At 35.7% G+C, this 25,088-nt stretch overlaps 2 protein-coding genes across 4 annotated transcripts in view; both read right to left on the bottom strand.

Moving 5' to 3' along the window:
• The window catches only part of LOC127661076 (semaphorin-4G-like), a 54,028-nt gene extending 53,626 nt beyond the window's left edge, over positions 1 to 402 (bottom strand). The window contains exon 1 of the mRNA XM_052151636.1: positions 280 to 402. The gene's annotated coding sequence lies outside the window, so the exon portion shown is untranslated. The remainder of the gene's footprint in view (positions 1 to 279) is intronic.
• Positions 403 to 2,914: 2,512 nt separating this feature from the next.
• On the bottom strand, positions 2,915 to 20,859 carry LOC127660787 (SMC5-SMC6 complex localization factor protein 2-like). Of its 3 annotated transcripts, XM_052151203.1 has the most exons (22): positions 20,770 to 20,846; positions 20,100 to 20,138; positions 19,783 to 19,869; positions 18,843 to 19,216; positions 16,982 to 17,215; positions 16,539 to 16,572; positions 15,430 to 16,427; positions 15,237 to 15,316; positions 14,595 to 14,705; positions 13,858 to 14,025; positions 12,025 to 12,127; positions 11,241 to 11,328; positions 11,013 to 11,154; positions 10,309 to 10,408; positions 10,019 to 10,195; positions 8,420 to 8,514; positions 8,198 to 8,285; positions 7,999 to 8,106; positions 7,800 to 7,877; positions 5,533 to 5,619; positions 5,336 to 5,404; positions 2,915 to 4,116 (listed from the first exon to the last, which is right to left on the bottom strand). In XM_052151203.1, exons 3-22 carry the CDS (start codon positions 19,841 to 19,843, stop codon positions 3,577 to 3,579), a joined length of 3,735 nt encoding a protein of 1,244 aa, XP_052007163.1. In that variant the 5' UTR covers positions 19,844 to 19,869; positions 20,100 to 20,138; positions 20,770 to 20,846; the 3' UTR covers positions 2,915 to 3,576. The 3 variants fall into 3 exon arrangements, with proteins under 3 accessions (XP_052007163.1, XP_052007164.1, XP_052007165.1); XM_052151204.1 differs by lacking the exon at positions 19,783 to 19,869 and having other exon boundaries at positions 20,770 to 20,859; XM_052151205.1 differs by lacking the exons at positions 18,843 to 19,216; positions 19,783 to 19,869 and having other exon boundaries at positions 20,770 to 20,829.
• Positions 20,860 to 25,088: the final 4,229 nt, after the last annotated feature.

The following is a 25,088-nucleotide window of genomic DNA, read 5'->3' as shown; positions in this document are numbered from 1 at the left end:
TAACGGTTGAAGCTCTTTTGAACTCTAAACAAAACGAGGCTCTCCTGAGCGAGACGCTGAAAATATTAAAAATGTTTCGCTTTTACATTGTAAAACAATTGACAAACAGCGGGGACGAACGCGAACACTTGTTCAGTGTGAACGACCCCTTAGTGTCAGAAAGAACTTTGCTGCCTTTCGTGACACGCTCACTATAACAATTACTACAAAATAATAATAATAATAATAATAATAATAATAATAAATAACGTACAGTATCAAATAGTTCTACATACTTACTGTAGTACTTCTCGTCACAAATCGTCCAAAAAGTCCAGAATGAGTTATTTTATAGCCAGTAATGAGAGACACGACTGACACACGGAATCTGCTCCAACTGTGATAGTAGTGATCGTCCGCTCTTGAGATCTGCTCTCCCTCGTCACAGGTACGCCCTCCTGCGCAACTCGAGTCTGTCCACATCTGCTGAATGTTTGTGCTGCCTGGTTCAAAATGCAATGAAAGAGCAACACACTGCGGACGACATTATTAGGGGAAAATGTCTGGGTTCCCGGGATTTTTTTTAATTTTTATTTTATTTTAATTTTTTTTTTTTTTTTTTTTTTGCCGCATTCCTTCACTATGCATAGCAGAAAGCCAGAGAAAAGTTAGCAGAGATGGGCCCCTTCTATTAAAATGGATGGGAGAAATTGGAGCCCGCAACCAAGCAGCTCCGAGCGCCCAACGGATGTGGAAAGAAAGTCCCGCCTTACAGTTAAATGAGCCAATCACCTTTTAGATATAGACATCGCCTGTCAATCACCTATTGAACGCGCATGCGCATTACATATATACAAGCTGGAGAAATTGCGTATTTTAGCGTAATATGAGGTAAAGAATCACAATTTATGAATCCTGTATTGTCAGATTTTATTGTTGATTTGAAATATGTTTTTTGATCGCAATCTTCATCAACAGTTTTGGAGATTTTGGTCTTTCTCCATTCAAGTAGATTGGAACTGCTCTGACATTACTAGAAATAGTCTCCCGAGAGTGTTTCATACATGGCCGACAGTGGACTAGACTTGCTAGATAGACGAAAGCGCACTTCTTTTAATTAAGCCAATCCTCTTGTGAGAACACGCTAATACAACGACCCGCACTATTTAAAAATTTGATTTTTGTCCCCCGCACATTTTCAAGCTAAACCCATACCGAGTCCAAATGGTGGATTTGTAAACAGTATTCTTTGTGTTTTGTTGTATTGGGCTGATTGAGCCAATCACAAGTGAGTTTCATGAGCCGAAACAACTCTTAGGTAATAGGCCGTCAGTCAGACAGTCTAATCAACGAGGCTACGTTCATTTCTACAACGTTTCTTTCAACAATGCTCATTTATCCATGTTTTTATCGGCATTGATGTTGATCTTAATTAATAATCTAAAGATGAGGAACACACAAATGAGAGTTATTTATCACATATCATTCCTGATTGGCAGCATTATGTGAAATGCACTGCAGAAAAATCCAAGGACAATCCTTCTTTAAAACGCACATTATATGAGTTTATTGATATAAACACTGATGTGCATGAGTCTTCTAGTTATGCTTTTTACATTGTGTTTGTGAGGTAATAGTTTGATTGGTTGTTTTTGCCAATTTAAGCAGATTACTAGATCTGTGTTAAATATGTAAAGCTATTTTTAATATCAGCTCATGATTTTTGCCTCTATGTTGGTGTGCAGTCGACAAATTGTAGAAAAAGAAAGATCTGCTGTGTTCTTAGAACACTTTACACAGATACTGTATGTTGACACTTTTTTATACATGAACATACAGACGTTATTGAAACTCATAATTATTGTAAGACTGTTATTGTTGTCTTTTGATAAAAGTCAAGCTCAGCTGCTCACAAAGTGTTGGGAAATGATAGATTTACATTTATGCATTTGGATTTTATCCAAAGCGACTTACAGTGCACTTATTACAGGGACAATCCCCCCGGAGCAACCTGGAGTTAAGTGCCTTGATCCAGAACACAATGATATGGTGGCTGTGGGGATCGAACCGGAAACCTTCTGATTAACAGTTATGTGCTTTAGCCCACTAAGCCACCACCATTCCATTATGATAGATTTGCTTTGTTCGTTTAATACTTAAAACCTCTACTAAAGTCACCTGTTAGATCTGTAGACATACACATTTTAAAGGATTAAAATTTGTTGATTGTTGATTCAGTGACTAACTAATTTCACACAAGACACTCAACTGTCACCACCAGAAATGGTCACTGAAACATTAAATGGATCTGAATGAATTTTGGTGAACGTAGTGAAAACACTCGAGCCACTTGGATACATTTAAATCTCACAAGTAAAAAATAAAATTGTGCACATGCCCAATTGTCATTATTGACTAAATAATTTAATCAGGACCAGCTTGTGCTCAGTCTTTTATTGTCATGTGTGAAACAGAAGTGCTCCACAAGATGCCCTTACTTTTTGCAGAAAATTTAGTAAAAGTTTGTGATTATTTTGCAATGCTTGAATAATATTAAAAGTAAATAATTTGCATATATTAATATATACTGTAATATATTAATGATGCACTGTAAGTGCCCCCCCCCCCACACACACACACACTTTAAAAATGACTGCTGCACCCCTGCACTAATAAATAAATTACGTTTAATCCTCCCACGATTAAATATTAATAAACAAAATACATTGTTAAAATACAGCTGCTTATTTTGTGTAAGTTAATTGCACAACAGAATTTATTTTACTGCAGAATGTAAATATGCATTTAAGAGATTCTATTGCTCCTTTACTACCTCCACTTGGAAGAGGTGAACAGTGCAAGACTATGATGTAAACACTTGTAAGACCATAATGGTCTGAGGTGAGTGGACAGTCAAACACAAAAAAACCATCAGAACAAGTATTTATTTTAATACAAATTATCAAAAAAGTTTAAGAAATACAGATTTTAAATAATTTATACTCATGACAAACATTTCTAAAATTTTATGTTTTGAGGAAGACTGATTTGCTTAAAAACAATATAACTAAATTCACTCTGAATTCCAAACAATGGAGAACATATTATAGCATATTAAACAGAACGTTTTTAGTTTAAGCCCTTGTTTTGTGAATTAAGAGTAATATTAATAAACACTAAACAGACACACACACACACGGCGTTTCTGGAAAAAGATGCCCCAGATATTTTGTAAACGGATGAAATAGGCAAAAACATTGCAAAGGCAGCAGCACACAAAGCACACACCCTGATCCTGAGAGCTAACAGTGTGCACAATAACCACACACACATCCTTAAAGAGATGGCTAGAAAGACCTTGAAACAAAATGAACCTTGCAGTATATGTACATAAACATATGTTTAGTCCAAACATTCAATAAGACAGCTGATATAAAAGAGAGGAATTTGTAAAAACAAATTGATAACCAATATGTAAACATGCATCACATATGTGTTGTGAAAGACTATAACCATTAATGAGTGCACAAAACACCCATATAAAAATTGTTTGCACAAGGAATGTGCACCAATGCCATCAAAGGTGCTTTGTAAAAACTATTCTTTCTCAGAGTCTACGGACATCTCGCAAATCTCTTCCTTCACTTCCTCTTGCATTTCTAACAGCTCTCCATCTTTCTTTAATAAATCCTCAAGTTCTTCTAACTCCTCACTGATTGCTTCTGTGTGCTTTCGGTCTTCCTTATGTGGCTCTTCATCTCTATTCATGAGAGCTCCGTTTTCATCCCCCTCCATAAACCTTGAAGGACTTTTAAACAGCTCTTCATCTTCTCCATCTAGATCCATCAGCTGTTGGTCGTCACTTTTGTCCCCTATCTCAACACTGTTCTCCATACTCTCTTCATTCTCACGTGCCATATTCTCCTCAGTCTTCTCGGTTTCCTCGCATTCTTTCGGCCAGTCGTCCTCCTCTTCTTTGCAATCAGCATCTTCATCTGACTCCGCACAACTCGACTCTGTAGTCTGAGTTTCTTCTGCACTTTCTGAAGTGTCTTGTGCTGTGATACAAAACTGGCCATGAGGACTGTTGGGCACCTCATCTTCTGGTGGAGGCTTCCAGTAGTCATACAGCTTTCCCTGGGAATATAAAAGGAGGCCTATATAAGGAATAGTTCACCCAGATATTGGTATCTGATTATTCGCTCACCTTCATGATGTTCCAAACCCATTTGACTTTCTTTTTTCACAAAAGCAACAAAAAAGGGTAACTTTTTGAAGTACTGGTCACTCTTTCTCATGCAATTACAATCAATGTGGAAGCTTCGAAATGTATGCAAAAGCAACATAAATGTATCATATAAGTGGTACATACAACTTTTAGGGCCTTATGATTTCAGAAAGACGGAATTGCGGAATCCAGTCATAAAAAATTAATTAACTATAAAATGCGGAATGTCGCAAAATTTGACATATTTGGGAGGAAATTAATGCATAAATGCACAATTAATCAAATTTAAAATCACGATATATCCTAGTGTGATGCTTAAACCACAAAAGCCAGATTTTAGTAAAATGTAATATTCAATGTAGTAGTAATAATAATAATAATGATAATACAGTACATCAACAATAATTATATTTAATCAATATCTCACAAGCAAGAGTTTCATCACTTCATCCATTAATACTGTGATGCTTTACTGTGCAGCACTATTGGACCACAATAATAATAATAAAAAAAAAAAACTAAAAACTCCAATAATGGGTTTTTATTGTAATTATAAATGTAATTACATTTTAAAACCCGAAATTCAGAGAAAATAAATAAATCACAGAATTTGGGGGAAAATAATTACATAAAAATGGATTTCATAGGGCCCTAGACTTTTGCACTATATTCCAAGTCTTCTGAAACCATATGAGTGCTTTATTTGAGAAACAATAGAAATTTAAACTGTTTTTCACAGAAATTCTTTACATTTGCTCTAAATCTTCTTAGTGTGATTATTAGAGTTTTTGAGAGCAGTAGCAATATCCAATTCATGAATTAATTGTTCAGACTTTTGAACTTAATCAATTGATTCATTGAAAATAATAAATGTTCAATTTCCTTAAGATTACATGACTGCTACAATAACACATGTTCAAACAATACCACAACTCTTCCAGGCAGACTTTACATGGCTGTTTCTTCTTTTCAGCTGCATATAAATGATAGATTGTGAATGAATGAAAGAACCCATGGTGCTTGAACTCTCAAAACACAAATGTGCCCTTTATAGTTAGACAAAAGTAATCATAACTTTCTTTAGAATCAGTTGATATATATCTTCATTTCATGTAAGAGATATATTACCTCTTGAGGCCTTGTTCGTGTAAGAAGCACCTGCCACTTGGTGTATATCCTTGCCACAAAGTCTTTCACCTACAGACAAAAGGACAAGCATGCTGTTAATAAAAAATCTGAAACTCAAGATTCAACTCAAAACCCTTTTTGATAACAAAAGAATGAGGGATTCTCAGAAAAAAGAATAGAATGAGATTGTTCTTTACCTTGCTCCTGTACAGCATTTTCTCGCTCTCCCTTATGTCACATTTAATGTGTTTCTCCAGTTGAGAAGAAAGACTCCGCAGGTCATTCTGGCAGTGACAAAGGGCTTAAAGTTAGTCCAATTGAAGCATTAGAACTGTGATATAAAACAAAAGTGACAAGACAAAGACTAAGGCATGATCAGATGATTCGCTGATCTCTTAAAGGAATATTGAGAGTATCAATAAATCACTGTTATAGTAAGCTTTTATTGTGCAAGGCTTTTAGAGTTCACAATTTGACTAGAACCGTTTTGTCTCCATAGCATTAAGATAAAATACTAGGGTTTGATAGTATACTGTATATTCACCATCATTTTTCTGGCGATACATTTAATATGAAGCAACACTGTACATCACGATCATTTTAATGTGTTTATTATTTTGCCTTAGTTTCTAAAGACTGTATTATTAGACTAGTTTTCAATCCCTCGTTATTTCGCAATTTGCAAGCTTGACAACATTAATACTGATATGTATTAATATCGTCTCCGCAAAAACAGCATTTCAGTTGTCAAGTTAATTACAGTTGTAATTATAAAGTGATTAATTTCTGTGAATCAGTTCTGATATAAAAAATGTGAATTAACTCAAAGTGCTGAATCAATGAGTCATGTTCACTGAAGTCTTCATGTGTCATTTTACATTTATTATAATGCTATTAAATATAAAAATATACATAGGTAAATAATGCTATTTATCACTATGTATTGTTATATTGGTACATATACAGTGGCAAGAAAAAGTATGTGAATTCTTTGAAATTACCTGCATTTATGTATAAATTTGTCTTAAAATCAGGTTTGAACTTTATCTAATTTACAACTAATGAACAAGCATAATCTGTTTTAACTAATAACTTATTTAAATTATTGTATTGTTCTTGTACATACTGAATACATCATTCAAACATTCACAATGTAGGTTGGAAAAAGTATGTGAACCCCTAGGCTTAATGACATCAACAAAAGCTAATAGGAGTTGACAAACCTGGCATCCAATTAATGAAACAAGATTGGAGGTGTGGGTTAGAGCTACTTTGACTTATAAAAAGCACTCCAAATTTTGAGTTTCCAATTCACAAGAATCATCTCCTAACATGGACCATGCCTTGCATCAGGTATTGTTGAGTCATGATTTGGGGCAGCTTCGGGGCCTGGACCGCTTTCCATCACTGAGGGAAAAATTAATTCCCAAGTTTATCAAGATATCCTACAGGATAATGTCAGGGTGGCTGTGTGCCAGCTGAAGCTTAATAGAAGTTATATAGAAGCAAATCCACACCAGAATGAAAAAAAGAAAATCCACCTTTAGGAGTGACCCAGTCAGAACCCAGACCTTAACCCAATGCTGTGGAATGACCTCAATAGAGCTGTTCACACCAGATATCCTGAGAATATAGCTGAGCCAAAGTAGTTCTGTAAGGTAGAATGGACCTAAATTCCTTCTGAACGTTGTGCAGATCTAATCCACAGCTACCGGAAATGATTGGTTTTGGTTATTGCTGCCAAAGCAGGATCAACCAGATTTTAAATTCACATACTTTTTCAGTTGTCAAGTTAATTACAGTTGTAATTATAAAGTGATTAATTTCTGTGAATCAGTTCTGATATAAAAAATGTGAATTAACTCAAAGTGCTGAATCAATGAGTCATGTTCACTGAAGTCTTCATGTGTCATTTTACATTTATTATAATGCTATTATAGCATTATTTGTAGCATGTGAATGTGTAATGGGATGTGTTAAATAAAGTCATGAAAGATTGTAATTGTTTGTGTGTTGTAATTGTTTGTGTACTTGTATACTAAAGTATACTTGTGACTGATGAAAATGAGATCACATATTATGACCAATTATTGCAAAAAACCAGCTGATTCCAAAGGGTTCCCATACTTTGTCTTGCCACTGTAAATGAAAACAGTCCTCTTTGTGTTTATTTAGTGAAAAAAACATAGTTTTTACTGTGGAAAAGGAAAGTCGGTTATCAAGGTGATACATAATGAATATACATCACTCCTGTAGTCAGTAAAATCATCAATCACTTTAATGCACACAAGTGCTTCTTTCTCTATAGAATGAAAAATTAGTTATACTTATAATTGGTCCCTGAGGGTGAGAGTGATACGAGAAGACAGAGCTGAGCTGTGTCCATTGACAGGGTCATTATGTGATTGATTCACTGACACTGCTCCTTTATGACTCGACTATAAAATTGAATAAAAACACTTACTCTCTGGTTTGAGGGTAAAAACTCAAAATTGGAGGCTTCATTTGTCAACGTCAAAAGGCTGTAGCAGAGGTAATATGCCTGCATAAAAGGAGATCATTTATAAGCTTAATAAACTCTAATTGGGCTTGCTATATCACTCTTGAATATTAAAATAGTTCTGATACAATAGCCTTAAGCCCATAGAGGACTTCCTGCTCACTTTTTGGTCTAGAGTGGCATCACAGTCCTCTGCTCTTTTTGCAGACCTGAAGCTTTTCAGCAGGGATGAGGGACGCATATGAGGTAGGAAAGGTCTCAGCTCAGATATCTGAAAAAATACAGTGTCGGAAAGCAAGGATGACTTGACTCCCAAAAGTCCAGCAATGCAAGCTACTATTGATTTAATTGGTTATTCTCACCTTAAACTCTGTCCCTGAGGGTTTGTAAGTGCAGGTGTGATTTAAAAGCTTAGAAATCATGGACACACACAAATGTCGTTTTAATTGCCTGTTGAATAAAAGGCAAATTAAAAATTACTGCAAATATTTATAGTAATGTTGATTCATCTGCTCTCTCTACTGTCCACATTAAAGTCAACATGTAGCATTAATATTTATATTGCATTACAGGTTTTCACTCACTTTCCACGACTGCTTTCTGGCAGAAGATAAACGAGCCGCCTGAGGTTGTGATGATCTTCCGACAAATCAGTCAGAGTCTGGCAAGCTTTAGATATCTGTAGATATACAAACAGAAAACCAGTGTTAACTGAAGAAATGGAACCATTGTGAATGGAACTGATACTTGAATGAATTCACAGCTCAACAATATATATGGCTCGATGATCCGAGGCCAATGTGTCATTGTCACAACATCTTACATCAGTTTCTCTCAAATTTTTGGCTGAATAGAATACAGATTTTAACAAACAAACAAACAAAATTATAGGCTGATTCAGACATTTTGCCACTTACCCACCAAATTTTGTCATCAGATCAATGTTTTGCATAGGAAGTATGCTTTAAAAATGTACAAAGATGTACAAATGCTATTTTATTGTTCTAACAACAAATTAAACATGGACCGGATCTTTTGAACACATGACAAGACAATTTAAGAGAGCAATGAAAGATAAATACAAGACGAAAAGTATAATATGACGATTTATGTGGGTGAAAAGGGTTTTTTTTGCACTTCTAAAACATTTTTGCACTTACGGTTTTGCAGTTCTAAACAACACAATTCATATTATGATGGAACAATACAAATTCATATTATGAATTTTTATATTCAACATACTTTTTCAGATTTAATTTATTTTGGTAGGTATTTCTTTATATAACACAAAGAGAAATTATTATAAACTAAATAAAATGCAATACATTTATGCAATTAATTATAAATAAACCATCAGTTTTTATATCAGCATTTTCATGCCTATGATTGAATAAGCATGAAAATGCTGATATCAAAAACTGAAGGTTTATTTATAATTAAAAACACCAATATAAGAAAACAGTGGTTGATATTGGAGGTTTATATCAATGGTTATAGCCAATGGTTTTAATTTGGTCAATAACTGGCCAATACATTAGTGCATCCCTACAGATAATATTTGTATAATATCTTTTGGCTTTAGTACAATAACAATATAAAAGCTAATTATTTAATGGTGCACCAAGTAATTTTTTTAATTTGTTGTGTTGGACTTACACTGATTCCTAGTGATGTGGATGCAGAATAATTCAAACTCAACTATGAAAATTCACTTCTCATAGTCAGCCATAATTAAATTACTTCATGAGTAAAGGGTCCAAAAATAGGGCAATTACTGAAATTAAGCGAGTAGCATTCAGCTTTAAAGTTTTAAATCATCTATATAATAACGCACAATTTTGTTTTCAGGTGTTTAAACAAAAATATGTAGCGACCTTTATATTCTGTATTTTAAGAGGGGGGTCCCTCACAAGGTGATTGCCATATCTGGGGTCCTTGTCAACAAAAAGTTATAGTTGACTGACATTGATGAGGTTTTCTCGAAATTATGAGAATGTTTTGTGGCAGCGTCCAAGGCATCATTTAAAATAGATTGCATTTTTTTTTTTACTTGAATAGATTTTTCAACTTAGAAATAGTGAAAAAAATAAAATAAATCAAAACTACTGGCTGACCAAGTTATCAAAACATAATCCTTATTGTTGAGCTCTGGAATGGAGTAGACAGTCAGAAGTCTTATTGACCTGTACTTCCCAGTGTGTGATGTTCTTAAGCAGGTTCTGGAGGAGGAGGCTGAAGTGTCCAGTTGGCAGCAGCTGGAAATGTGTCTCCAGTCCGATTCTACATGTCACTGTTAGAAGTAACAGCAACTCCTTGTCAGTGTAGGCTCTCGGACACAGCGCAGTGCATAGGAACAGGTACTGAGTGAATACACAAACACAAGCACTAAGAACATTGACAATGTCTTTCAGTTCAGAACTGACTTACCATTTATTTAAAAATCTAACAACGAAACATCACACACTAATCATACCTTGAGAACACTCTCTAAATTATGCACTGGAAAAGATATCTGAAATTTCATATCAGAAATCAGTCTTTCGTGGCTGGTTTCTTCCGGCTGAAAGCCCTCTCTGCCAAGACATAGAAATGTGTGACAAATAATGGAACACTCTTTAGTTAGTGTTGCCTCACTAAACGATTGTCTTATAATAAAGCAATAAGTAATGAGAGGCCATGTGTTACAGTTAGTTTTAACATGATGAATAAGGGGTGTACTTAGGCACAACTTGAAGTGGAGTACCAAACAAACCCCTTAACCATGGTAGAATCCCTGTAAAGCATAGCCTCGAGTGGCTTATTGCTTTTACAAAATGGCAGCAACAGCATTATGATAAAAGATCCTAAAGTTCAATAAATAGTTTAAGTTCTCATTAATAATAACTGAAATGAACTATTCTTCTAGCAAGTAATATAGTTCATTAGACTAATTGTAGGTTGTTTACAGTTGCTTCAGGCAATGAGCAACTTGGTGCATAAATAAAGATTGTGAGTGCGATTATCAACATTTTACACTGGCTTCAAACTTGGCTCATCCAATCAGAATTATAGAGCCTATCTGTTTTATAAGTTATGGTCTATGTCAACTAATCTAAAGGACAAAAACAAAGCTTATTAAAGCTAGTGCAAATGCTTATAAAAGTCCTAATGTTGAAGATAAAATGGTTAAACGCTCACAAAAGGTCTCCTTCAGTAAAAGGGGGTTCCAGGGCCTCAAGAGGGAAGAGACCGATGAATGATGCTCCCATGTTAAGGAACACCAGTGCAATATCCTGTACAGTGGGCACCCACACCTTAAACATTCGGCTGTGGGTTTCCACTACGAAACAAAAGTAAATGTTAGTACTTCTTGCAGTTCTACAAGAGAACAGCACATTTGACCAATATGAGGTCCTTTGAGCATACCTATACGTTCAGCAGCAGACAAAGCGATGGTTTGCAGAGACTGCAGGATCCGTGAGGAAGTGATGGGGTTTGGGTGAACTGACATCATCTGTAAAAGTATTATGGTTACATAATTTTACATATGTTTCAAGCAGAAGACGGTTCACTCTGTGAAGCATTGGTTGTAATTATTTTGGATTTTGGAATGGATTTTAAATAAAGTCCCTAAATGGAGCATTAAAGTTGTAAGGTCTCAACAAAGTTTACTGACTGTAATGTTTAGGTTTTAGCCGATTTGAATGTACATATCGCAAAGGAATGCAGGTTTCTCGAGAACATAAGCAAGCCTGAACAAAATGCAACCAAGCAGATTTTAGAACTCACTTTAGATGTATATCAAGAGAGCAGCAGGTCCTAAAACGTCAACAAAATTATATAACAATACAAAAGGAAAACTACAATACATGTGGCTTGAGATGAAACCTACAGTACAGTAGCCCCACAAAAAAGTATTTGGTACTAAAGCCACACTTAAAAATGTATGAATGGCTCTGCATTAGACAAAACGCATTAAAAATAAAATCGTGTCACGTAGGAGCAAATTACACTAGACCTTTTCTCAACTAACTTTACAGGCAATTTACAGTAGCTGTATCAAGTCATAAATACATTTTTAATTGTGGCTTAAGTGCCAAAATACTTTTTTGGAGCAACTGCATTTACTTCCATATATTGTTGACCGAGCATATGGTTTGTGGGAGTGTGTGTTTAAGGTATAAAATATGAGGTAGGTGGGCGGCTTTACCTGGAAAAGCCAGCGTGTAACCTCAGGCTGACAAGGGAAAGAACAGTAGGCTTTCCTCAGCAAGCCTGCACTAATCAGATGCAACACTTTCTCAGTACTGGCCCTGCAGAGGAAAAACAGAAGAATAAATTACCAACCCATGACACAAAAGACCCTAAAACTACAAAACCCATTGCAAATTAACAAGATACAAATCATAACAGATGCATCTCCTATATTACTCACATCACAAATGCTCATTCTTCATTTATTACCAATAACAAGCAGATCTCTTCTATAACTAAATCTTATCTCAACGGAATTTGAGGTGTACAGTAATTTTTGTATTATGTTGCGCTGACCGATATGTCGTCTTTGAATTATATTGACACTTAGCACCGTAGTTGTAGCTAGGGTGGCAGCGGTAAACCGGTTTCACAGTATGAAAATTGACGGTTATCATACCATGTACATTTGCTTATCTTCGGTATTGAGAAACAAAATACAACCTGACAGAGAATCTCACCTGCGCGTGCGTGCACATCTCCTTTCCTCCTCGACTGCCTGACAGACTCGTCAACTTGCACCCCACACACACCGGAGAAAATGTCAGAGAGAACCGAGGGGGTATGACATAAATGTGTGTGTGTGTGTGTGTCTGTGTGTGTGTGTGTGAGTTAAAGCAGTGTTTCTTAACTGGTGGGTCGCAAGTATATTCGGACTGGATCACGGAGAGTAGGGAAAGAACAATGCCATCGTTCTCCTATTGAAGATATTTCGGCGGCCGTCCAAGTGATAGCCTATTTAGGACTGCCGAGGCAGATTTAATGATAATCTCGCAATCAGCTAAAGGCTTCTCATCTGCACTTTCGCACGATTGAAACGGAAACAGCTTGCAATCATGATCTGTTCTTCTCTCTAACGCATGCGTGCAACACCCGGGCTACCCTCGAAATTGCAGAGCGCAGACCTCAAATCTGATGTGACCAATTTCAATTCTAGTGAGACTTTTCTAGTTAAAAGCATTACGGAGAAAGTCAAGTCAAACCTCTCAAACAGTAGGCAGCCCTGACATGCCAAAAAGAAATGAGGAGAAAACGACTGGAGTCTTAATCTCATGCATACATAATTTTTACTTTTTAGTTTATTAGTACTTTTTGGTTAAAAAGCACTATTCATTTAAGGGTAAAACTTTTAAAATTAGGAAAAAAAAAAAAAATAAGTTCATGCACCTTTAAAAGGAATATTCCAGGTTCAATACGTTAATCTCAAATGACAGCATTTGAGACAAAATGTTGATAACCACAAAATTAAAATTGATTCGTTCCTCCTGTTCCTTAAAAAAAAACAATCTGGGTTCCAGTGAGGTGCTTACAATGGAAGTGAATGGGGCCAATCCGTAAACATTAAACAAACTCACCGTTTTAAAATTATAGCCACAAGATGTAAACAATATACGTGTTAACAGAAGAATTAAATGCAAGTGCTTTTATAAAATCATAAACTTCACATTTCTGCCTTTAAACGCTCAAAAAATGTACCCATTCATTTACAATGTAAGTGCCTAACTGTAACCTTAATTTTCAATAAGATTTTTAAAGAAAAGGCAGCACAAGTCTAAATAATTTTTTTGTGGTAATCAACATTATGCCACAACTGTTGTCGATTGAGCTTAACTTGTATTGAACCCGGAATATTCCTTTTAGCAAACCTGTTTATTTTCAATGTCATCAACTAGTACATTTTGGCAATTCACAGAATAACATTTTATAATATAAGCAAGAAAAACTTTGACATCATTTTTGTTAGGGTTCAGAGCATAATTTTGTGTCTATTTAATGGTGAAAGTCTTACTGAAGGAGGATTTGTTGTGATCTGTTGTGTGGAGTGACACTAATCTTTCTCAGGTCCAGAGTCTCATGACTGAAGAGTCGGCCAAACTTAGCAGGTGTGAACACTTCCTCTCCAGGGTGGATGTCCCTGATGGCACATGAGGCAACAGAGAACCTTTGCAAGAATTCCCTAAAAATGAACAGATAATAATGATAAATGATGAAATATTCAAGAGGCTTAAGGAAAATAGAGCTACTAATTAAGGCAAAGAAGCCTGCATTCAATAACTGCACAATTTCACAAATTAATATGCCTACACAATAATTTCTAAAACTAGGTAAACATGCTTAAAAAGTCTTTATTCCACTTAAAAACATTAATTAAAACATACGCCTTCATTATCAGTAGTTTGATTATGATTTCAACTACCGGTTAAAGTACAGTACAGAGTTTCACTTATTTTACTATTTTTAGATCCATTCCACAGATTTTCCCACAAAATTGAAAAAGTCAAATTCCGTTTGGCCCTGCTTATGTCTAGCATGCCTCATCTTTCATGTTGACAGCTTGCTACTTACAGCTGTTGTGAAAGAAAGTCACTAGGCATCTTTCTGACAACTCATTACTATAGCAAGCACTGTGGATATATCGGAAATTCACTACACTTTCTGATCAAACTGATCTGAATTGACCAATTGCAATTGTGTGCAGTGAAAATAGAGCCTAACGGACAACCACTTACAGTATGAAAAAAATACCTTTGCTCATGTGAAATTTCTTCGTCTTTATTTTCACTGTTCTCATCCTCATTGAAATTCAGCAGGTCCTCTTCGCAAGATGCAAGTAACTGTCTCTCCAGCTCTTTTGACCTATGTATTACAAAGTGTGTAAAGTAATTATTTGCCATTTATTATTATGGTGAGGCTCTATGATAAATGCATAATGACAGGTTTGGGAGGCTGAGGGAGTGAGTGGTCTGTCAATTTTACACACACAAGGTGTTATTGTCAACCATAGTGCCTGGCATCAATGCATACATAAGCAGCATAGAAGAAAAAGAGAATAGTAATTCAGATTAGACTTGTGAGTGGATCTTGGCCATGCAAAATGTGCATAAAGGTAAGGTTTGGTGGGTGTTGGATAAGGTGTTCTGGGAGGTTTTCAGCACATTGCTAGGTAGTTGTATGTCTATATGACATTCCCTGTGATGTGGCTTGGGTAATTCCTTCATTTTAAGTATATGGGATTTTTTTTGGACGGGCAAAAGTTAAGGGTTCTGAAACATCACTATTCCTATATATGAGCAATAGCTACAGTGATGCATGCCTTAGCAAGCACCACAAATAAAACCTCCTGACATTGCAAATGCAGAGATTTTGATCTCTCGGTCATAGACCAACCTTTGATATTGTTCCTTCTCTCGCAGCATCTGCTCCAGTGTATTTCTATAACTAACTGCTTTGGTTTTCACTGCCTCGGGCTAATGGAGATAAATAAAAAATGAGGAGATCAGAAACATTGAAGAGTGATTAATGACACTTGAGTTAATCATGAGTTTTCCTTTGTAATTGAACATCACTAGACTTAACTTACAGCTGATTTTGGGACTGGTGTCATGGGCTCAGAGAAAGCATCTTTCTCAGGGGTAACAGGAACACGAACACTCCAATCCATGATCTCCCTCAGGGATGGTAGCTGATCACTCTCATGACCACTGCTGCTGCTGCTCAGGCTGATAGCACAGCTTTCTCTCAGATCATCTCCCGAGTCATCTTCCAGCTCAATTTCTAAGGGATCTTTCCACTGGGGGCAGCGTTTCTTTTCTGTTGATCCTTCTACTTTCACAGACACAGCTGGGACAGTCATGTTAGCCTTGGGGCTGCGTGAGTGCTCCTCTTTCAACTGCGTTCTTTCATCCAGTTCTATCTTGCATGAACTGGCTTGCTCAGAAAATCTTGGTGTTCTTAGATCAGGTTGATGGGGGGGTGAGCAAATTTTAACACTATCCTTGTGGCTGGATGAGGAGCTTGGGTGTGTGGAGACAGTGCAACCTTCTCTTTCTCCATTTATATTTTTGCTATGGGTTTTGGGAGATGTAATGAAAGGGTCAGGAGTAAAGTGTGTCTCGACGCTGCCAAACGTTGTGCTTGACTTAAGAGAGATTTTGCGAAATTGCAGTTGGCTATATGGAGTTTTGGGATTTTTGATGCCACGTGCTACCATAGCATCTTTAGGCTCTCCAGTTAAGGGGAATTTAGTGAACTGAAATGAGTGTGGTTTGTCACTTTCGGTGTTTGACTTGTTGCTGGGCTCCTTACAAGGTTTAAACAGCTGCCTGGGCAGGGAGGATGGAGGTCTTGGTTTGTTGGTGTCTGATGTGGGACTGAGTGGTTTAGGGGACTGTTTCTCCTTTATAGTTAGCACAGACTCACTGCTGAAGTTCAAGAAAGCACGTCTGACATACTTTGGAGGTGAGTTTATAATTGAAGTGCTGGGTGTGAGCTGGACATCTAGACCTGGCCGCTTAATTTCCCTCTCATTGCCTGCAATATCCTCCCCTTTTCTCTTTGCAGAAAGGGAAAGCCTGCCCTCTGTTGGCAAAATGGGGTAATCGGTGGAGACAAAGCACCAGTTTAGTTAGAAAAGTGCAATTCAATTAGCTGAGCAGTATTAATAATGCAACAAAGGGTAATAATCTTTACCTGGGAAAGTCTTCTGGTGAGGGGTGCTTAGTTCCTGAAATAAAACCAATGAAAAGCTGAACATGCTTAAAGGTGAATTGTGCAATTTATATGCCACTTGCAACATCAAATAATTACGGTTTTCAAACAGGTTTCACAAATACTCCCCTGTCTGCTATTGATCAAAAAAAAAAAAACACAGTCCTGCCCCAAACTCATAACATTTGTTGAGAACATTCGGGCTGGTTGGGATGATCAAACAAACAGTGCAACATTGAAAGTTTCAGTGTTTACGCGTTTAGGGGCATTTAACGTACAAACATATTACAATATGTTATAATACAATATTATAATTGTCTGTCTATTAAGACAGTGAACAAATGACACATTTCTCCACAAACGTGCTCAAAGTCACTTCATAAAGAGAGAAATTATGCAACACAAATTAAGAGCTCTTACTGTACCTTCTGCAAAGACATGTTGCTAAATGGTTTGTCATTTCTATTCTCCTCTCTATCTTTCCTTTGTTCAGGGTGGTGGATGTTTTGCTGCCCTGTGTTAACTGAGCTTTTAGGCCTTTGCTTGAATGAGAAGGAACTATGGCTCTCAGGATTAGGCCTGGAATGAGATGACTGAAGATCAATATGCCTCCGAAACGTTGTCGCACAGCAATCTGAATGAAATATACCACCTCCAACCTGGACAAGGAATATCAGAGCTTTAATGGTTCAGAAGTGAAATGCCAGGAAGCAGACAGCAACAACAGACTATAACAATTATGACTACAGTAAATAAAGTTTCAGGTTTCCCAGATATTTTGACAAATTAATGACGTTTCCCATGACCTTTCCAGTCATTTAGGATTGCTTAAAAAAAAAATCACTTTGATTCAAAAAATTTGCAAAGAAATCATTCAGACTGATTTGAAAAACGGTTTAACCAATTCTATGTTCCAAAAATAATAATAAAAAAAAGAAAAGAAGACTCATTACATAAGAATCATTAAAATAATGATTTACTCACAATCACTATCTATAGTAGGGATGTGCTACGGTGGTTGATTAATCGACTAACAACAACTGTTGTCCAACAACTGACTAGTTGATTAGTATGGTTGACTGCTAACATATCATATTTTTAATGGTGGTAGTTTTAATGAGAGACGCAATTCTCAAATTGAGAGAGAGAACTTCTTGGAGAGCGTTTTTGCGCAATGATAGCTTGCTGTGCTTCGCAGTGAACAACAGCAGTGAACAACAGCACAGTAAAATCCTCTGCAAGAAGTTTAGTCTCTTTAATGCTTTAAGTTTATTCCATTTATGCACCACTGCTGTTACAGCATCAAAGAACTACATCAACAACACATTACAAGTCGATCACTGTCGAATGTTACATTCTCTGCTGTAAGTAATGTTCATTTAGTTTTGAGGTGCTTTGGATAGATTGAAGTATTTTGCTGATTCTGTCAGTAACTGTTTAAATAAATAATTACAGCTTCTCGATGTTGTGAACTAGATGTGTACATGCAATATTATCTTTTAGTTCTGCACTTTGAGCAGTGAGGATCGCCTGAGACTGCATTCTGCATGTGTATTAATGGTTTTGTGCCGTTCTTTATTGGAGTATTTCTTATTTCATGCTTTTCTTACTTTGATAGTTTTGTTCAATAAGATGTTATAGTTATTTAGCCTTTTTATTTGTTGAATATCCATTCGTTACAATGTTGAAGTGCTATGCTTAGCATCCATATATGCTTCTGATTGGGGTCACGTGACCCTAATGGAGTTTAATTCTACATTATTATCCTTAACACATGACTAGTCAACTAGTCGTTCAAACAACCGACTGATTAGCAGTACAAAAGTGTACAATAAAGTGCTCCGTGCATATTAAAAAAGACACCATATGCACAGAGCACTTTATTGCACATTTTTGTACCGATGAACAAATAAAAAAATAACATTGGATATCTCGGCTGACAATCCTTTTTTGTGTGGTTGCAATTTTTTTCCATTTGGACAATATCAGGATCGAAGCATTTGCAATCACGTCACACATCTTTTCGACAAAGGTGCAAGATCTATTTTTGATGTTATGTCATATATGTTCTAAGCCTTGAAAACACAATTTAAAAATTCCCTGATATTTCAAAGTTTTTTTCCAAGATCATGGGAACTCTAAATTTAATTACCAGAAGAAACAGTGATCAGAGATGCCAATGTAATGACCACAGCAACCAAAAATAAACAACATAGGAGCTGGTCATTAAAACTGTGAATAATAACATATAAAATGCATAAAAAATGTATTAGTAGTTGCATTTACCCTCAGGTTTTTATTTAGCTCCTTACTGAGTGCAATAGAAAGTTCTTTATCTCTGATGTAAGAACTGGTCCTTTTCACCTCCTTTTTAACCATGGGATTTAGAGGCCCATCCTTAAAGGAGTGACCGTTTCCATTTTTTGGATGTAGTTTTCTCACAACAACGCTGCAATTTTGAAATCTGATGGAGGCTGCGTTGGACTTGTCTCTCTGCTCCAGCTCAGGGTTTTTGATTGGCAGTATGCTACGTTTAGGCAGTGAGCTTAACAGTTTTGGAGTTTTCTTATGAAGTTCAAGATGTGGTCTTCCTGATACAGGATGGGATATGCCATCTAAACTTTGGCGCCGAGGTGTACCAAGCGGAATGTATTCTTTCACTTAAAGAAGAAAAGACAGTAAGTCAGACATTTAGGCAAGAACTTTAAAAGCAACAGTAACCCTCCTCCATACCCCCATGGGAGCTTAATCCCCTTGCAAACCAGTAATAAATGCGAGTGCAAGTTCATTAGGATTGTTAGCAGCCACCAATCAGACTGTCTGGTAAATATGAAAGAGAATTGACATTACAGTTGATAAGTCTAGAAAAAGAAAAGGGGAAAAATTAAGCAAGGATGAAGACATTGCATTTGCCCAAACACTGAAAGACAGACAATGCATCAAATGTTACCAAACTTGTTAGTTGGCGCAACCCAGTCACTGACTGGAAAATATGAAAAGTGACATCATGACAGCAGATAAATCTAAAATGAGGGAGGGAGGGAGGGAGGATCGGCAAGGATAAAGGAAGATATTGCACATGCCCATACGCTGAAGTACATTACCATTGTGCCATACCGCAATAAGCCCACAAGCAGATCAACAACAGCCGATCAGAAGCAGCCCAACACACCATGCATCCCTGTACACTGTACAGTATACACAATACTGGTGAACTATATCTCACCCTCAGAGGTGAAGCGTTGCTTGAGGCTACTTGACATTTTATAGTGATGAAATATAAACATGTGTCTTTAAAAGTCTTCGGTGTCATCTGCACGGAGTGAGATGCATGTATCATGTGTTAAGACAAGTAAACTTATATGTGTGTATTCAAACCTCTAATTTATTTAAATAACCATAACCTGCTTTTTTAAGGTCTGCACAGTTATTCCACATACACTTCGTTTTAACAGGGTTACTTTATTTTACATAATTACTAATACTCAGAATCTGTACTTGACCAATGGCAGTCAGTATAGGCCTATTTTAGATTAACCTCACCTGTGCTACATGGTTCCAGGTTGGCAAGTGGGTGGGTGTCTGCAAAAAACAAAGATAAAGGGAAAAGCTTAAAATTGAAAAACAGAGCAAAAATAAATCAGGTAGGTTTTCGCTGTCACCTGATGTAACATAAAAAGGTAAATACGAAATATCTGCTTTCAGTGCTTCCGTCACAGTGATGACTTAGACTCTTCGCTTTCTAACAGAAAAGTATCTGCCTCTCTGGGCGGGAATGAGAGCTTTCGCTTTGTGCACAAACACAGCAGTATGCTGTTGTCCAGGTATCAATTTCAATTCAGGTAACCAGTCTAGGTTGATTTAGCCAAACAAATTTCGTTTGACAAAAACACAACAAACAACCACTCCAAAAACCCAAACACCGCTCATTCACCAGTGTCAAAGATGCTACCTACCTATAAGATGCTCATAAAACATGGCGAATTAGAACAAACAGCTGTCCGATCAAACCACTGCTTTACAAAAAGGCTTAATTAATTATGACGATAACAGGTAAACTTTGCCAGTATACTAGTAAACCATGTATTACTAGCTGTCAAACCCAGCGAGTGACGTTTGTTTTACCTTTTGCGGCGTTTAAATTCTGAAACACAAAACATTAATGTAATAAACCTTTAAGAATTGACTAAATAACGAAATAAACAAATCCTACCAGTCATTATGCAGATTTATTCGATCAACTCCATGATGAATGCGGTTGTGGTTATCAGCAGTAGCCGCCATCTGTAAGTAGGAGGAGCGGGTGATGTCATTCACGGAAACGGCCACTGTGGACTCTCTAGTGTGCGCGCCAAAATTAAAAATGAGTTTTGTTTTAGTGTAAAGAAGAGTCCATCTTTGTAGATTACAGGAACTACTGAATCAAATCTTGTCTTTAGGCAGGGCTGAATTACTCATTAATAAATCATTAAATACATATTGAAATCGTAAAACAACAACAAAAAAAAACTATAAAATAATTACATAAATCATTAAATCAATATATAAATCAATAAATGTCCCTTTATTCAATTTTAGCACTAGTTTGCATCCATTTTCATTTTAGCATTAGCTTTGGATTTTTTATTTTATTTGAAGGGATTGTTCACCCAAAACTGAAAATTCTCTCATCATTTACTCATATGCCATCCCAGATGTGAATGACTTTTTTCTTCAGCAAAAAACCAACAAATATTTTTAGAAGAATATCTCCGCTCTGTAGGTCCTCACAATGCGTGTGTGAAAGTGAATGGTCACCAAAAGTTTGGAGGTCCAAAAAGCATTTAAAGGCAACACAAAAGTAATCCATAAAACTCCAGTGGTTAAATCGATGTCTTCAGAAGCTATATGTAAGATGTGGGTGAGAAACAGATCAATTTTTTAGTATTTTTTACCATACATTTCCACTTTTGTTTCTGACGATTCATATTATTTGTGTATATCGCCACCTACTGGGCAGGGAGGAGAATTTATTGTTAAAAAGGACATAAATATTGATCTGTTTCTCACCCCCACTTATCATATCGCTTCTGTATATATTGATTTAACCACTGGAGTCTTATGGATTACTTTTATGTTGACTTTATGTGATTTATTTTAGCATTAAAATGTTGGCACCCATTCACTTGCATTTTATGGACATACAGAGCTGAAATATTCTTCTAAAAATCTTATTTTTTGTTTTGCAGAAGAAAGTCATACACCTCTGGGATGGCATTAGATGAGATACTTTAAATTTTTGGGTGAACTATCTGATTAAGAGCTTTGTGTCTTTTCATTTTCAGGGTTATCGGCATGTCAGTCAACAACAGTATGCGTCACCTTTCAAAATTAATTTCTTTGGATTTCTTTTGTCTGGTTAGTGAGTTTAGGTGTGTTTTTTCACACCGTAAATATGGCTAAGCCTGGTGCAATATAATTTTTTATTTGTTTTCATTATTATTATAATTGTTTGTTAACATTAAGCTGCAAAACAAAATGTTTACAATTACTTTATTTTAACCCATATAGCAAATGTTGGATGAAACAAATGCTGAAATTACCTTAACATTGCTGTTGATTCTGTGAGAGAAGGTCGTTATGGAAGAGGATGTCCTTGAAAGAAGACGCCCATTGTCGTTGAGTTATGTGCTGATGACAATAACCCTGAAAATAAAAATGAAAAGAAAAAAGCTCATGCTAACCTGAAAAACGGAACAGCTAGGCACAGGAACAGTTTTTTCCCTCAGGTCATCCACCTCATGAACAGTTAAAACTGCCCCGAAGTATACTTTCCTTTTGTCAATGCCACCATATTCAATCCATCTGTTCCTACTCCATATTTCATTTATATTCTTTAACATATCCTACCTCTTCTTCAACACATTACATCACCTGCACATAACTGTATATCTGTTGGACCCACTTTATTGGGTGACCTTAACTAATATGTATTTAAGCATTTGATACAATATACTTATTATTTACATCCACGTTGTTGCATTGTAATTACATTTAAAGTACTTGCATTTAATTTGTAGTTACATTTTTATCTTTAACCCAAACCCAAACCTTAACCCAAAACTAAACTAAACCCCTAATCCTAAACCTACCCTTACTTCTAGCAAATGTGGGAATTTTGCAGAACAACATGTAGTTACACCGTAAATACATTGTATATAATGTTATAGTTAAGGCCACCTAATATAAAGTGTGACCTTTTATTTTTATGTCACTATGTTTAAATGTATACGTTTGTACATTGTAAAGAAAATCCTGTTGTTTTGCCAGAATAATTATGTAAATAAATACAGTAAAATCGTAAACAACTTAACAGAACAACCTGTACATTTTACAGTTTAAATGGTTGTAATTTACATTACCATGCTGGCACTGTAAAAAAAAAATAATAATGTTAAAGTTACAGTTAAAAAAAGGTCATAAACTAGATATTAGCCTTCTGACACTGTAAAAAAAAAAATCTGCTTTTTACTTAATAAGGTATTTTTTAATCACTGTAGTTACTACAGAGGGGCACATGATAACATGATGTTCATCAAAAATGGCTCTTCCTGGAGCAATGACCAATAAACATGCAGAGACAGAGCTCAATATCACTCACACAAACACTAAACACATTTAGGGTAACACATGTGAGATTTAAATAAAAAAATTACATCAAATATAACACAGAACACCCCACTGTACGTAACTATTCCCATAAAATATAATGAAATGTAATGGGTCACGCAGGGAATTCTGGGAACAAATATCTTTTGTAAAAACTACTGTACTGTCTTTAAAAATATATTTAAAAAAAAATTACTGTATATTTTACAGTTAATATTCGTTAATCAATTAACTTTTTATTTCTGTAGCATTTTTACAGTATGTTACTGTAAGACATCTGTATATACAGTGTATTCTCTGCACTGAAAGCTTCTGTCACCATGACAAAATCCTTGTGTGTGTAAGAATACTTGGCAATAAAGCTCATTCTGATTCTGAATATCAACCCAAAGATAATGCTAAAATGAAAATGGATGCAAACTTTTACTAAAATGAAATAAAGGGATATTTATGAATTTAGTTAGTTATTTAATGGTTAAATTGTTTTATAAAATTATTTATTTAAATTATTATTTAATTATTAATTTTTTAGTAATTTTGCCCTCATAAGTCTTATCTAAACATGGTCCTTAAAATAAATACATTTGAATGATAAAACAAATACAAATTGAAAATATGTAAAATATATAAAAATATGTTTTTAGCTATTCAGTTTAAATCATTTCATAATTCAAATAAAAAGTTATATATAATTTATTTTAATTAACTTCGCTGTTTCACAGAGTAATGTAACAAAGTAAAGTGATGGCTATGCAAGAAAAATAAATTATGTCCCAACTTTGTTTTCATAATGTGGTACTACCTAGTTTACCGCAAAACCAGCCGTTGAAGTCCTAGTGTTCATATCAAGTTCAACATAACTCCAAAAAGATAAGTGAATATAACACACATCTTGTACACATATATCTTCAATGAGTAACTTTACAAACGTTTTAGCCCCAGTTTAGTAACGTTAAGGAGTATTAATATGAAATCAAACAGAAGCCTATATGTTAATAATTTTAGTAAAAAATACGCATTTCCACACGGCGTCTATTCTACAATATACGGTGCTGGCGACATTCTGGTATTATGTTACGGGGGCGTTCTTCCAATATCGGAGTTTTAAATTCTGCTTTAACCCCAATATGGGTTATTGGAGAAGGACAATGCTCAGGCAGAGAGTCTACATTTGTGTTGCAATAATACTTTGCATTGCACACGGCTCTATTTCATCAGAAAATCAGACTGACAGTTATAATGGTACTAAAGCTGAATATAATGACTTGAAGTCAATATTAAATCTGGCTCAAAATGTTAGTGAAAGTTTGGATAAAGCGTCCGTTAAAAACAACACTGAGGCGCAGAGGAACAGCAGTGGAGTGAACCCGCAAAGTAAAGACGAAGAACAGATGAACAAAGAGACACATGGAGCAAAACCAGGCGAGTGAAAGATCTGTCTTTGTGGAGCTGAGTTAATGGAACATCATTCAGGCAATTGTTTTCTGTCATAAAAATCTTTTTATCATGTATAAGAATCAGCTTTTTGAGTTACATGGAAAAGAATGGTTATTGACTTTGGAAAATGCTTATGTGTTAGATAGAGTGGGGATTTCCCCCAAACTCTTTTGCGTGGTCATCTGTCTGAAATCATTCGGTATAACCTACTTCAGGAGAATTTAACAAGAAGTGCTGGGAATACAAAGCATCAAAAATCATGCTGATTCATCATGCAGCTTAGATTTATGCAACAATGGGAATCAAATTGACATTTGAGAGAGAGAGAGCACAAGAGAGAGATTGTTCCACATTGTGTCTTTTTATTAAAGTGATAGTTCACCCAAAAATGAAAATTCTCTCATCATTTACTCACCCTCATGCCATCCCAAATGTTTATGACTTTCT

The sequence above is a fragment of the Xyrauchen texanus genome, chromosome 20 (genome assembly GCF_025860055.1).
Source record: "Xyrauchen texanus isolate HMW12.3.18 chromosome 20, RBS_HiC_50CHRs, whole genome shotgun sequence".
Lineage (NCBI taxonomy): Eukaryota > Metazoa > Chordata > Actinopteri > Cypriniformes > Catostomidae > Xyrauchen > Xyrauchen texanus.
The sequence above is the reverse complement of the archived record's forward strand: the minus strand, read 5'-3'. Positions and strand labels throughout refer to the sequence as shown.